General features: G+C 30.6%; 3 protein-coding genes across 3 annotated transcripts; all 3 read right to left on the reverse strand.

Moving 5' to 3' along the window:
- Positions 1–660: 660 nt before the first annotated feature.
- Positions 661–1,780, reverse strand: TIP5;1 (tonoplast intrinsic protein 5;1). Its single transcript, XM_079028901.1, has 3 exons — positions 1,606–1,780; positions 1,284–1,537; positions 661–1,173 (listed from the first exon to the last, which is right to left on the reverse strand). Exons 1-3 carry the CDS (start codon positions 1,727–1,729, stop codon positions 784–786), a joined length of 768 nt encoding a protein of 255 aa, XP_078885027.1. The 5' UTR covers positions 1,730–1,780; the 3' UTR covers positions 661–783.
- A 4,078-nt stretch (positions 1,781–5,858) lies between these two features.
- LOC145088753 (cell number regulator 6-like) lies at positions 5,859–7,689 on the reverse strand. Its single transcript, XM_079027155.1, has 5 exons — positions 7,530–7,689; positions 7,333–7,437; positions 6,745–6,859; positions 6,309–6,574; positions 5,859–6,201 (listed from the first exon to the last, which is right to left on the reverse strand). The coding sequence occupies exons 2-5, from the start codon at positions 7,435–7,437 to the stop codon at positions 5,983–5,985; spliced, it is 705 nt and encodes a 234-aa protein (XP_078883281.1). The 5' UTR covers positions 7,530–7,689; the 3' UTR covers positions 5,859–5,982.
- Positions 7,690–11,432: 3,743 nt separating this feature from the next.
- Positions 11,433–12,260, reverse strand: PEX11B (peroxin 11B). The gene has a single exon (XM_079027156.1). It carries the CDS (start codon positions 12,199–12,201, stop codon positions 11,521–11,523), a length of 681 nt encoding a protein of 226 aa, XP_078883282.1. The 5' UTR covers positions 12,202–12,260; the 3' UTR covers positions 11,433–11,520.
- Between the last annotated feature and the right edge of the window lie 1,833 nt (positions 12,261–14,093).

Consider the following 14,093-nt stretch of genomic DNA (forward strand, 5'->3'; position numbering starts at 1 on the left):
TCAAAACTTCCAAAACACAAATTGAGACATGACAAATGGATTAACACCAATAGATTGATTAGTGTTCTAATGATTAAATCTAACTAGAAGCCTCGTCTAACATTAATAAATCTAGGATTTGGAGAAATCCCCAACCTTAACTCATTTTTTTGAAGAACAAGTGAGAGTTCAATTGTTGGAACCCAAATTAGTGTACATATATTAAAAATGTAATTGGTGCACCTCTAAATCTTGATTGACTGGTTAATGGGTCTTCTTAACACTTTTTTGGGCTTAACAATGGATCAGTAGGCTCATACGTGTTCTTTCTGTAGATGGACATTAATGGTCCTTCAAGACTCAAGTATATCCCTCGTTTTAAAAAGAAAAAAAAAAACAGTTTTTGATGTAACAAATCTCCTATAGTGTCAAGTTGATATATACTGTATAAAAGCAGAGTGGAATTACCAAGTTGATCACAATGGAAGGGAAATAAGATGGTTATTCCAAAAAGAAGTGTAGCATTGATTTTGTTGCAATATATTGTATTTGTCGAACAGGTTTTTATTATTTGATGAAAATAATCAAATATTTTTATTATATGGAGTATATAAAATTACAATAAATATTAGAATAATTTTACCATGAAACAAAACATTCACAATAATGCCATGTCATGCATTAACGAAAACAAGCATATGATTATTAAGGTGTTGACTGCTACACAAATTAACATTAAGATAACATACACACACAGTTTGGTTGTAAGAAGTAATTAAGAGGGCTAAGATGGTAATTAACAAGTTAAACAACAATCCTATCGGTAACTCCCCTGACGGAATCCTCCGGTGACTCAGAAGGGAACACCAGATTGTCATATACAACACTCGCCAAGGCTGCTCCAAGCAAAGGTCCGATCCAATAAGCTGCTTGATTCTTGAAAGTTCCACCAACAAAAGCAGCCCCGAATGAGTGCGCCGGATTCATTGACCCGCCTGTAAACGGCCCGGAAGCCAATACATTTGCTCCGGCTATCAAACCAATTACTAATGGTCCGATCGTCCCAAATGCACCTCGCCTTGGGTCTCCGGCAGCATAAACGGTGTACACCAACGCAAATGTCATTACACCTTCCAGAACCGACGCCCCAAATCCCGTCATTTCTGATGGAATAAACCCGTGAACCGGAACACTCTACACGAAAATACAGGTTTACACAATGTTTTCGATGAATTCAGAGACGTTTACATCTGGAATTGAATATTTAAAGATATGACGAGCGCAGATTCAAATTTTGAGTGTACCGGTGAAACGGTAAAGACTTTTAAGAGAGCACAGGCTATGACAGAGCCAAGCATTTGAGAAATCCAGTAGAAGATTGCCATCGGGATAGTGATGTGTCCTCCCACTGCCATTCCAAACGTCACCGCCGGATTCACATGGCCACCGGAGATATTAACGGCTACATAAGTCGCGACTGACAGTGAAAAGGCAGTTGCAATCGCTGACGCTATCAGACTAGAAGGACAAATCATTGCGGCTTCCGGCGCCATCTTCCCTACAAAATGAAGCAAATTTCATTACAATTCGGAAGTTGAGAAGAAAAACCGTTTTAGAGAGAGATACTTGAGGCCATGGCGGAGCCAACAGCGGCGAAGACGAAGAAAAAGGTGGACAGGAACTCTGCGAGATAAGATCTCAGTGCTGCGGGAGTGTAGGAGTGTTGCAATCTGGTTTTCAGAGACGCCATTGACGTTGAAAAGAGAACAGCCAGTTTTAAATGAATGTTGCAAATGGTTGTGAAGACGCTGTTGGGGAGTTTTTACAGGTTTCAATGGCGAGTTTTCAAAATTTAACCGCCAGTTACACGTGGACTTCTATAATTGGTTACATTGGATCTTTGCGGTTTGAACGGTTGTGGCATTACTGACGAAATTACTCATTTACCCCCTTGTTTTTGCTTGGCTAATTTTATCCTCTTCTATGAATTGATAATGTGGTTTGTTTGAGAAAATAATGTTAGAAAATACAAACCCTATGATACTACTTACGTCCGTAAAAGATATTGCTATATTATATCATATGATCGAATAACCAAAAAAAAAATTAATGATTGTATAAATTATAAATGTGAAACTGATACACATAGTTTACAAGATTATTAAAATGCATGCATTGCATTTTTTAAGACCGACCTTTTTATACCAATAAAACATAATACTTCATTTTGCTTTTAGATTTACATCATTTTCTTTTCAAAATCATTTTCATTTATTTCGTAAAATTATAAGAATCATGATGTTTGCATTAAAAAAAAATGAAAAATAACATACTTCTGTTTATATGTTTATCATTGTGATAGTTTATTTTATTTACTTCTTTTTATAGTTTATTTTAGAATTTTTAGATGTTTTTATTATTAATGCATTGTATATTCTTTATTTTTTTTATTATGGATCGTACCGGGTGCTTTTTATTTTGCATAAGGTATTTTGCAGGTTTTCCGTGTTCGTTGCGGATGCGGGTTGATTGGAGACGGGCTTAGTGGGCTCTCGAGGCATTGTTGGGCTTGGCGGATCCAAAAAATAAGATTTGGGCTTAAAAATCTAAAGGTTTGGATGAAGTGGGCTTGTGAATATGGATCTTAGACTTTTATTTTGGGCTTGGAGCATCCACATTTGAATCTAAATGATGATTGGTTGGTTTAAATCACATGGATATGGAGGGGACCAAAGGAATCTTTGATAGTGGAAAGGTGGAGTGGTGGATGAAGGACCAATAACATTACAGCAACACTTGCGCGGGTGGAATTTCCGTCGCGCAGGTACCCGCGCAACTGCCCAGTTTTGGCATTTTGGTCATTTGGCACACCATAACCTGGGGGGATCAGATCTATTAGCTAGATTCTCGATTTTTCACCATTGGAGACCTGGAGGAGGCGATTTTGGAGCTTGAAGACTCATTTCTTTTCATCTTTTCAAGATATTGGTAGTTTCTTTAACCAATTAGACTTTTGTGATTGTTTTTCTATTGCCATGAGTGGCTAAACTCTCTATATTGGTTAACTTTGGTTAAAACCTTTGAATGTTTGTGGGTTTTTGAAGGATTCATGCTAGATTATCAATTATCTTATGTTTATGGTTCTAGATCATATTTCTTATGCTTGTTTAATGTTTTGATCATTAGCTTGACACTTGAATGAGCTATTGTTAGTTTATTTCTTTGGTTTTGCATTGAATCATTGAATTAACTTAGAACAAGGGCTTTATGATAGTAAAAATCATCTCTAGTTTATGAATCACAGCTCCTTTATGGATATGTAAGCATTGACATCCTCTAGGAATTGGGGATTCCTTTTTTAAAGCTAATTAACTTCTTGGGTTCAATTGCTTCAATTAAACCCTTGATCTTGATTAAGAAGGTGTGTTTTGGGCTTCCCCAACCTCCATACTACCTAAGATGAATCTTGGCATATCATGCTTTGCTTCATGATTGCTATAACCAATTTGGGATGAGTGATAAGCTTCATGTTGGATCCTAATGATAAACACACAAATGTTCATTGTGTTGAACTGCCTTAGTTAACCAACTATCTCCAATATTTGAGCATCTCAGTATCTTGCTTAATTGCAAGTTTTTAGTTATTCAAGTCTTTTAGCTTTCAAGTAATCAAACACCCCCCCCCCTTAGTTTAATTGTAGTTAGTTTATTTACAATAGTTCTTTTGGATTGCATTGGTGATTGAATACAACCATTTCCCCGAGGATCGATACCCCTTTTTACCATTATATTACGTTTTATTTGCAAACAAATTGTGTAATTTGCTTGGTGGACTTGACATCCCACCACATTGCATCCTATTTTTCCACACTATAAGGTTTAAGGGTAAATGGCACAAAAGACACTCTTTTTACACAGAAATTCGATTTTGACCCCGTGTTTTTTTGTGTCAATTTTGATACTGTGTTTTCCAATTTGTTACAATTCTGACAATTTGACCGGTTAACTAGGTTACATGCTGACGTGTCAAAATTGATTTTTTTCCCACAAAAAACACTAATTTTTCACTTTTTTTTTTCAATTTCGACACTAAGTTTAATTTTTTATTTCAATTTTGACATTATATTTTTTTTTTGTTCCAATCGAACATCATTTATCAAATTTTGTTCAATTTTGTCTATTTTCCATTTGAAATTGTATAAATATATTTTTTTATTACATTTTAAATCATATAAACATATTTTTTTCGTTTAAAAACCACATTTTTATTTAAATACAAGGTGTTTTTTTTTACATTCAAAGCATTAAATATATCATGAGAATCAAACTAACCATAAGCTTCTAATAAGATGTAAAAATTTGATGGGTTGCAAACTTGATATCCGAGTTTTGATCGACAACACACCTCCAAACCTCCAAACACATTTAAAAGTTGCATATTTAATATAAAATACAATTTGTATATAACTAATACATATTTATATATAAAAATATGGTTTTAGTGTAAAAAAATGTATTTATACAAAACTATGGTTTTTAAATGAAAAAAAAAACATATTTATACGGTTTAAATGTATTAAAAAAATATTTATACAGTTTCAAATAGAAAATTGTCAATATTGAACAAAATTGAAAAAAATGATGTTCGATTTGGAACAAAAAAACATAGTGTCAAAGTTGAAAGAAAAAATTAAACTTAGTGTCAAAATCGAAAAAAAAAATGAAAACTTAGTGTTTTCTGTGAGAAAAAAAATTCAATTTTGACACGTCAGCATATCATGTCAGCATGTCACGTCATCATGTCACGTCAGCATGCAACCTAGTTAACCGGTCAAGTGGTCAGAATTGTAACAATTTGGAAAACACAGTGTCAAAATTGACACAAAAAAAACACGGTGTCAAAATCGAATTGCTGTATAGAAAGAGTGTTTTTTGTGTCATTTACCCAAAGTTTAAAGGACCACCACATCAACATTTCATTCTTTCATACAATTTTATTATTTAAATTTTATAATCCATTGATATCTACAAATTTTAATGGAATTTATTTAGGTGAAACAAGCAAGAATGTGTGCACTTTTTCATTTAATATCAAATTCATTATATTTCAACTTGAAATCCCCACTATATTAGGTGAAACAAGCAAGAATGTGTGCACTTTTTCATTTAATATCAAATTCATTATATTTCAACTTGAAATCCCACTATATTTCTTAATCAATGCTTCCATTAAATATTCATTTTGAATGCTCTTACGAAATTTTACTTTTGAAAAAAAAAATCTACTCAATCAGTCATAAAGTAATTTTCAGTGGTATAATTGTGTAAATATTCAATGTCAAAATTACACTGCCATAATAGAAGAAGAAGAAAAGTATAATTAAGTAATAGAAAAGGTGAAAATGTTTTCCATACAACACAAATAAATATAAGTAACTAGCTATTTGTTGCATTTAGTACTTAAAATCGGTTAGCTGTTAATCCATACACCATAGCTTTTTCACCATATTAATCTTTTTATATTATAAACCACCATTTTTACCATTTTATGTATAAAAAAAGTACCATTTTAAACATCACAACTGTATCCTTTCGTGACATCTAATTAAAATCGTAAAACAGACAAGTTACATTTTTAGATAGCTTCTACCATTTTAAGGCCCATTAGATGATTAAAAATATATGTTGCATAGATTGATAAGATAGTAGATGTATGTTGCTTTTTTTCTTTTTCTTTTTCTGCACTCTTATAAAATAACAAGTAATACTATATATATATATATATATATATATATATATATATATATATATATATATATATATATATATATATATATATATATATATATATATATATATATATATATGATTCACTAAGGTAGATTCAATTACTATATATATGACTACTTTAACTCAAAGCTTTTCAAGGTGATCCATCAACAATCATTTTATCACTACATCCTAACCATTGCTACTCCACCCAACCCAATTACCAAAAATCCATCACAAAGCTTGCATCTCCAAATGAGCACGACGATCATGCCCATTAACAGACTCTTTCTTCTCTCCATCGGTGTCCATCACTTGAACAGGTGGTGCATTCACAATGGTCATTGGCATGATAGCATTATCAGACAGCCGCCCCTTCATCTCCCTGTGTTCTTGACATAACGCACACCAATGCATGCAACAGTGCACTAAACATGGGTCACACGGTGAGTTCTGCATATCAAAAACAAAACAAAAAAAATAGTTATTTTTCCAACAACCCCTGAGCTGGCCCACACTGCAGATACACAGTGGCCCAGTACATTAGGAAGTGTGAGCACCTTGAGATGGTATTTCTTTTGTAATGTTTGTCTGACAATTCCAGTGTATATACCACATACCCACCAAGTGAAAAGCAACCCCTCACAAATGAGAACTGATGTTTGGGGTTCGATCCCATGAAATGCGGCTGTTGCTGCAGCAAGTGCCATGCCACCCTCAACGAAAACTGCATGACAAACACATGGTGTGGTCCAAGGCATGTCTTCTCTTAGCTTCTCATAGTTGCGTCCAAACAGAACACATGGGCAAAAAAGTCCTGTCCAGCCTGCATGCATGCACAAAACAAACATTATTGTCAAATTCTTGACTTGAATATGTTTTAGGAATTGTGAATTCCATTTCCGGGATCGGAATGGAACTGAATTCCAATTCCAGCCAAATTCCATGGAAGAGAAATATGAATGCTGCTTGTATGGTTCAAAGTGTAAAACTTACAGCTTTCAGTATCTTCAGCACAACCAAATATCCCAGTTGACCAAGGTTCAACAGCAGGAGGCTCGAAGCTCTCTGGTAAAGCCTGCCCACATTCATTGCATTTGCGAACATTCATCTGTAAATCAAATCAAAGGATGAAACAAGTTATATGCAAAAATATTAACGAACAGAATATTAAAAATAATCGATCTGCTCTTTGAAAATTCAATTATTACATATTTACATTGTGTGTGTTTTTTTTCTTTGGAACAATCGGACTATCGATGATCGATCTATTACAATAGAAGATCACACAAAAGGTATATAGGCTCACAATCAACTGGTAGATTTGTATATCCAAGGATTAAAGTGCATTGTCCAAAAGCAACTTGAATTCTGGTCCGCGCTGTGTGATAATTAGGGTTTTTATAAGCAAGTAGTGAATTCTACATCAACCAATGTCGTGACTCGTGATCATTTTACTAAGTGTCAATTTCGCTAATAGGTCGTTGAAATTCACAAATCATGATGTCAATTGACTAAACCTAAAGAACTATAGAATGGATCCATCAACCAGAGATGCGTACAAAAGACAAATTGCAATGAAACCTGAGGAACTTCAATTGGCTGATTGAGTTCTCCGGGATTGATATCGACTGGCGCTTGATCTTTGTTTAACTTCACATATCGCGATTGAATTTCGGCATCCGCCATCTGGTGTAATGCGCGGACAAACTCCAAGTTAGTGAAAGCAAATTCGGATTATAAGCATATAATACACGGATGAGAGGAGGGCAAGTAGTCACCTGACTGAGTTCGATAATTACTGAAAATCAGAACCTGAGTTGAGAAATGTCGTCGATCTTCGGTAGGCGTAACTGCGAAGGGTTTAATGGATGGACTCCGAGAGAGACGGTGGAATAGGATTTGTGAAAGAAAAGTCCAAGGAAGCTCCAATCCTCTGTGGGTGGTAACAATTAGTACGTAATAATACTAAAAATGGCACGTTGCTAAACAAAATTAAATTAAGGGATATTGACTAAATAACTTTTGATTTTGTTCATTTTTAATTATTAAATTTCTTTTTCATTATCTATTTGTCATTAAACTATTGAAACTGTTTATATTTTACCTTTATGACCGGTAAAATGTAAATAGTTTCAATAGTTCAGTGACAAATAGATAACGAAAAAAAGTTTAGTGATTAAATATGAACAAAATCGAAAGTTCGTTTCCCTCTAAAAAAGTTTAATGACTAAATGTGAACAAACTTCTTCTTGTATTATGTTTTAGCAAATTATTTATTTTTGTTAAATTGTAGCAACATTTGTTGATGAAAAATCTATGAAATAAAAAAAAAAAAAAAAAAAAAAAAAACCCCGAAAAATATATTAAAAAAAATGAAAAACCGAAACTGAAATAAAAAATAATGGTTTGGTATTTTCCAAAATAAAAAATTACAAATTTCCAATCTGATTTTGTTTTTACAAAAATTCAGCTTTCGAATTTCCATATCTAAATTTCTCCCCCTTTTTATAATCGAAAAATGATTACAAAAAAAAAAAAAAAAAAAAAAAAAACAAGATTGAGAAAGCGCTCAATTCGGAATTTTTCAATCCAAAACTCCCCCTTATGACATGAGAGAGAGATGTAAACATTTTTATATGAGGTGGGTTCATATCACATGTAGATGTGTGCTTGAGAGATGTAACATTGAGATGGTTACTGTGTGTTAATTATGTAGATTTAGATCTAGATCTTTTTTTATAAACACCTTTCATAATCGAATGCATCTTTAAACACTCAAATCACCGTGTTCTTTGTGTGTTCTTTAATTCCACATGTCAGACCAATTGTCATAATTCACATCTGTGAAAATGTTTCATTTTTTTGTAAAACCAAAATCAAATTGAAAACTTTGATTTTTTATTTTGGAAAATGTCAACCCATTGATTTTTTATTTCGGTTTCAGTTTTTTGTTTTTTTTTTTAAATATATTTTCTGGGTTTTTTTTTTTTACTTCATATATTTCTTCATCAACAAATGTTGCTAGAATTTAACAGAAATAAATAATTTGCTAAAACATAATACAATAGGAAGTTTGTTCACATTTAGTCATTGGACTTTCTTAGAAGGAAATAAACTTTTGATTTTGTTCACATTTAGTCACTAAACTTTTTTTCGTTATCTATTTGTCACTGAATTATTGAAACTGCTTACATTTACCCTTATGACCGGTTGTTACCGGTCATAAGGGTAAATGTAAGCAGTTTCAATAATTCAGTGACAAATAAATGTGAGTAGTTTCAATAGTTCAGTGATAAATGAATTATTGAAACTGCTTACATTTACCCTTGTTACCGGTCATAAGGGTAAATGTGAGTAGTTTCAATAGTTCAGTGACAAATAAATAACGGAAAAAAGTTTATTGAATAAATATGAAAAAAGTCGAAAATTTGTTACCATTTTAAGTTATTATCCCTTAATTTTAAAATTCTATTTATTTATGTAAGGGATATTAAATTTAAAAAAAAAAAAAAAAAAAAAAAACAATACACTTACTTTTTATATTTTGTTTCTTTATACTTTTTTCTTTTTATTCACAAATTTCATATTTTGTTTCTTTATACTTTTTCTCTTTTTATTCACAAATTTTCATGTAACTTTTTACATTTTTCTTTTCAACGTTTTTTTAATTTTCTAAAACGAAATGGAACGTTGCTACAATAAAAGCAAAAAGTAATTTTAAAATTCCATATATTTTTGTAAAAAAAATGTTTATTTGGTAAAATAAAATGTCTATTTAATCGCCTTCGAATTTTAGATAAAATATATATATATATATATATATATATATATATATATATATATATATATATATATATATATATATATATATATATTTACTTACATATTTTTTTGTTTTGTTTTTTTATTTATTAACTAGAAATTCTTCGTTCATTGCTCTGTGAGGGAACGCATGTTGCGAGTCTACTTATTTCCTTTTTGCGGGGTTATAATTAAAAAATTTCTTTAATCGTATGGACAATTTTTTTGAACACAATGACCAAAGAGTTATATTATTTAAACACATGGATAGTTTTTATAAAAGAATGCTTATTTATATTTTCTATAAATTACTCGGAGAACTTTTGTAATTTATTTTCTATATAGTGACCAAACATGTCAACATACAAAAGCATTGATGTCAAATTTCAAAACTCAAACATAAAAAAAATTGCACATGAGCATTTTCTCTCAGCTTTCGCCCTAGGTTAGGTTTTTTTTTTTTTTTTTACAAATGAAAGCGACATGGATTGTGGCTAAATTTTAAAACATAAAATTTTGTAATAAAGGACCAAAAGTGTAAGAATTGAAAATTTTAGTGGCAAACATCCAAGACAAATGAATTAATGAACTTTATTGATTCTTAAGCTTTTGAGAATTAAAGGACTAAAGTTGCAAAAATATGAAAAATATTATGGCTAAATTTTCAAGAACACAAATTTTTGTAATAAGATACCAAAAGTGTAATAATGAAAAGTATAGTGGCAAATGTCTAAAACAAAGAAAGACTAAATTTTAAATATTACAAATATTTTTTATTATTTTTTAAATTGTTATATGTTTTAAATAATTATTTTTTTTTTCAATTTTGGTCATTTTTTTTAGTTTATGGTTTTTATGAATATTTATTTTAGATAATCATTACATTACGCTTATTCACGATCAAATTCTACCAAACTATTTATTAAACAACTAATTTATCTTTTTTTCACCACCAATGTAACCCAACTAAACTTAAACTTTCAAGTTCATTAGCAACCTAACCCAAATAATTTTTTTTAAATAAATATAGCTTATGATTCTTTTTATTCCAATATAGCTTATGATTATTTTAATTAAAATTATTATTAATTTAAGTTAGATAACTTCCAAAATTGTGTCGTATATATACTCAATCAAATCATTTTTAGAATGATATGGGTTTTTTAATTATGAAGTCGATCCATATTCATCATATGAAATCAAAAAAGACTAGTTATAGATAATCATAATTGGATGGAAGTATGTTAATATTATCCTTTAATAACTTAATTCCATTAAAGAAAATAATATATAAGACTGGAAGGAGTGATATTACTTTTGTCATATTTTTTGTTTGTCATATCAGCTTTACCTCAACGTGACTTCAATTTTACTATTTTTTTTTTCATGCCACACATTAAGAATGGTAATCATTGTATGAGTTAATTATTTTTTTAATTGTTTTTAAACATTTCAATGTAAACTAAATAATGATAGACACATGACGAGTAAATTGGCCGATCAAATGAATGGGTTGATGTGTTTCTTGCGAGTGTTTTTTGGTTGTTTTGAATGTTTGAAGAAGACATGATTTTGAATTCTAGAAAGATAGAAGTAGTATTATAAAGAGAAAAAAAAAAGATATTTGTAAGTGTGGTAAAATTGAATGCTTTAAGGTAATATTTATAATGTAACAGAAAATTTGAATTAAAAAACATCCATGAGAGAGAGAGAGATTGGGAAGGCAGGCACGGCCTAGGCCACACACCAAGGAGAGTGTGTGTCGTTATGTGACATCCATGGTTAAAACCATACCCCTAATATAAGTAAAATATAAGGATCATAAGAAAACTATTTTGGTCAATTCAGTAACGTAGTTTTATCTATTTTTTCGCCATATATACAACAAGCAAACTAATAATGCAGATTTTATAATAAATTATGATGCATGAATCATGATTTTCAAAATAACTCAATTTTGCCCCTACTTCAAGTTGGCCAATTTCTATACCATCCAGCCCATGCAGACACCAGCCCACTAATCCCAAGTGTTACAGCATGATTACAAAATGGATTGGGCTCGATATCAGCTAGGCCAATGATCAAATCAGCCAAATTAGCAGCCACAGCCATTAATCTCATCACTCTATCAGCCTTAATCTTCTTAATTTCATCACCTTTTTCCTTTGATTCTACTAATAAACTCCTTCGAATCCTTCTTTCTTCTTCAATCCCTTCTTTGATCATACTAAATTCAATAACACAAAAAAACACATACCCAAGCGATTCTCCAAACGCTGATATGAAACTCATTCTTCGTGCCAGATTTGCATCCAGAACTCCAGTCCTTGATAACCAAAGGAAATGATCAAAGAAAAAATAGACCATTTCCCCTGCGTTAGCAAAGACCGATAGAACCCTGTAAGTCGGGGTTGGGCCAGGGTTTCTCCTAAGGGCATTGAAGCCCGTGAGAAACCGGCCGGTTCTGAAGGCTTTCCGGCTCAACCCTGATGCCACCTCACACTGTTTGGCTCGATGGGCTGCGTTTGGATTAGTGGTTTCGAGGTGCCAAACAAGGAGTTTAGAGACATATTGGAAGGTTTTGACAAGCTTGTCAATCCCATCTCTTTTTGCCAGGAAGATCACTAGCTTGTCTACTTTGTCATTCATGGTGTGGGGTGAGGTCTAAGGGTAAGAATGTGTGTGATTTGTGGAAACAAATAATGGTGAGGGTGGCATGGAGAGCCACAAGTTAAGGGTAGTTTTGGATAAAATGAATATATTTATGGATGGACAATATTATTTTTGATATATTATCCTAGAAATGAAAATTTTGTCGTCTACATATATTACGAAATTATTAAACAAAAAATCCAAGTAAATAAATTGTACCATTGTTTCGTAAATGATACTTTAAGTATTTTGCAATCTTGTTTCCGTTTACGAGTTATCGGATTTCGGCGTTAGAATTGACGAAAAAAATGCCTTAAAAATTGTTTCACTAATCACTACCAAGACCATGTCATCATTTGAAAAATAAGAAGAAATTATTTTTGTCAAAATCAAATTTCCTAAATTAGGAACAATATTATTATATGACATGTACACTAGGCATTGGAGGTTATACATATGCCTGGATATAACAAGGAGTTGCTAAAATATATTAATGAGAAATCTTTTTCTAAATATAAAGGGCATGTCGGCATAAGTTTTCAAAAGCTTTTCTGAGCATTTAGTTTTATATTTTTTTAAAAATTGAATTAAAAAACAGTTTAAAAATACAAAATTAAAACTTTATATAAAACCATAATTTAAAAATTATTTCAAATAAAGATAAAAAACTCATATATTATAATAAATTTATTAAATTATCCTTAGTAAGGCCGCATGATGCGTAGCAGGAAAGAAAAACGAAAAGTGTTCCCGCATATAGGAACACAACACCAACCTTGCAGGAATGGGGTGCAAGATAAGAATGGGTGAAAGAGAACCCACATTCTCTCTCATGTTTGATTCATCATATTTTTTTTAATATTTATTAAATTATATACTTATTAAAAATATATTAAAATTTATGGTTTTTAATTCCTTACAACGTAAACAAAATATTTGTATGAAATATATTTTTAAGAAAAATAAATAAATAAAAGGTAGTGAAAGGTTGTTCCCATACACACCTTCGGATCTAATGGTTAACCTAATATGTTATTTAGCCTATTTCCTATTAGTAATCGTTATCCTGATCTATTATGTGTTAAATAAATCACTACATTTTTAATTATATCAAATTAACTAGCAAACATATTTTTTTTCATTATACCATTGAGTATGTTTTTTATCAAGTTTTCAATCTACATAGGCTTCTTGTCATCATCAAGTCCACCTATATAACGGTACTAGCCGAATTCTCGCGCATTGCGCGGTGAAGGTTAAAAATATATTTTTAAAATATTAAAAAATATATGTTTAAAATGGTTATGTTATTCACATTAACTTTGAGATAATATTTTTACACTAATATATATATATATATATATATATATATATATATATATATATATATATATATATATATATATATATAATCTCTATTATTTTGAACAATAATATTCATTGACATTAACTCATATTCCTCATTAATAGAATTAAATATAATTATATATTTAGTATTATTTTTAACAATTATTATTATTGATTAAATATATTTTTATTTATGCGGTCATTCTAATTTCAATAATGATGTTATTTAAAATACAATTTATTTATAGCTAAATGTAATTTATAATTTGATGTTATTATCATTCAAAATTGTTATTCGTTAATTTTAAACCGTTTATTATTAATAATAAGTAAAAAGAAGACTTTTAAGAAACACGTAATATTATTATTAAAATGTGAAACATACACTAAATAATAAAGTGATAAGATAGACAATTTGCATGTCAAAAGAGACTTGCATGGATAATATGAAATATCCATGTAATTTGATTTTTATTATTTATAATTATTGGTTATTAATTTTAAAACCACTTGTTATTATTAATAAGTGAAAGAAACTTTTA

The sequence above is a fragment of the Lactuca serriola genome, chromosome 2 (assembly GCF_051521515.1).
Source record: "Lactuca serriola cultivar US96UC23 chromosome 2, Lser_US96UC23_V15, whole genome shotgun sequence".
Taxonomy (NCBI): domain Eukaryota; kingdom Viridiplantae; phylum Streptophyta; class Magnoliopsida; order Asterales; family Asteraceae; genus Lactuca; species Lactuca serriola.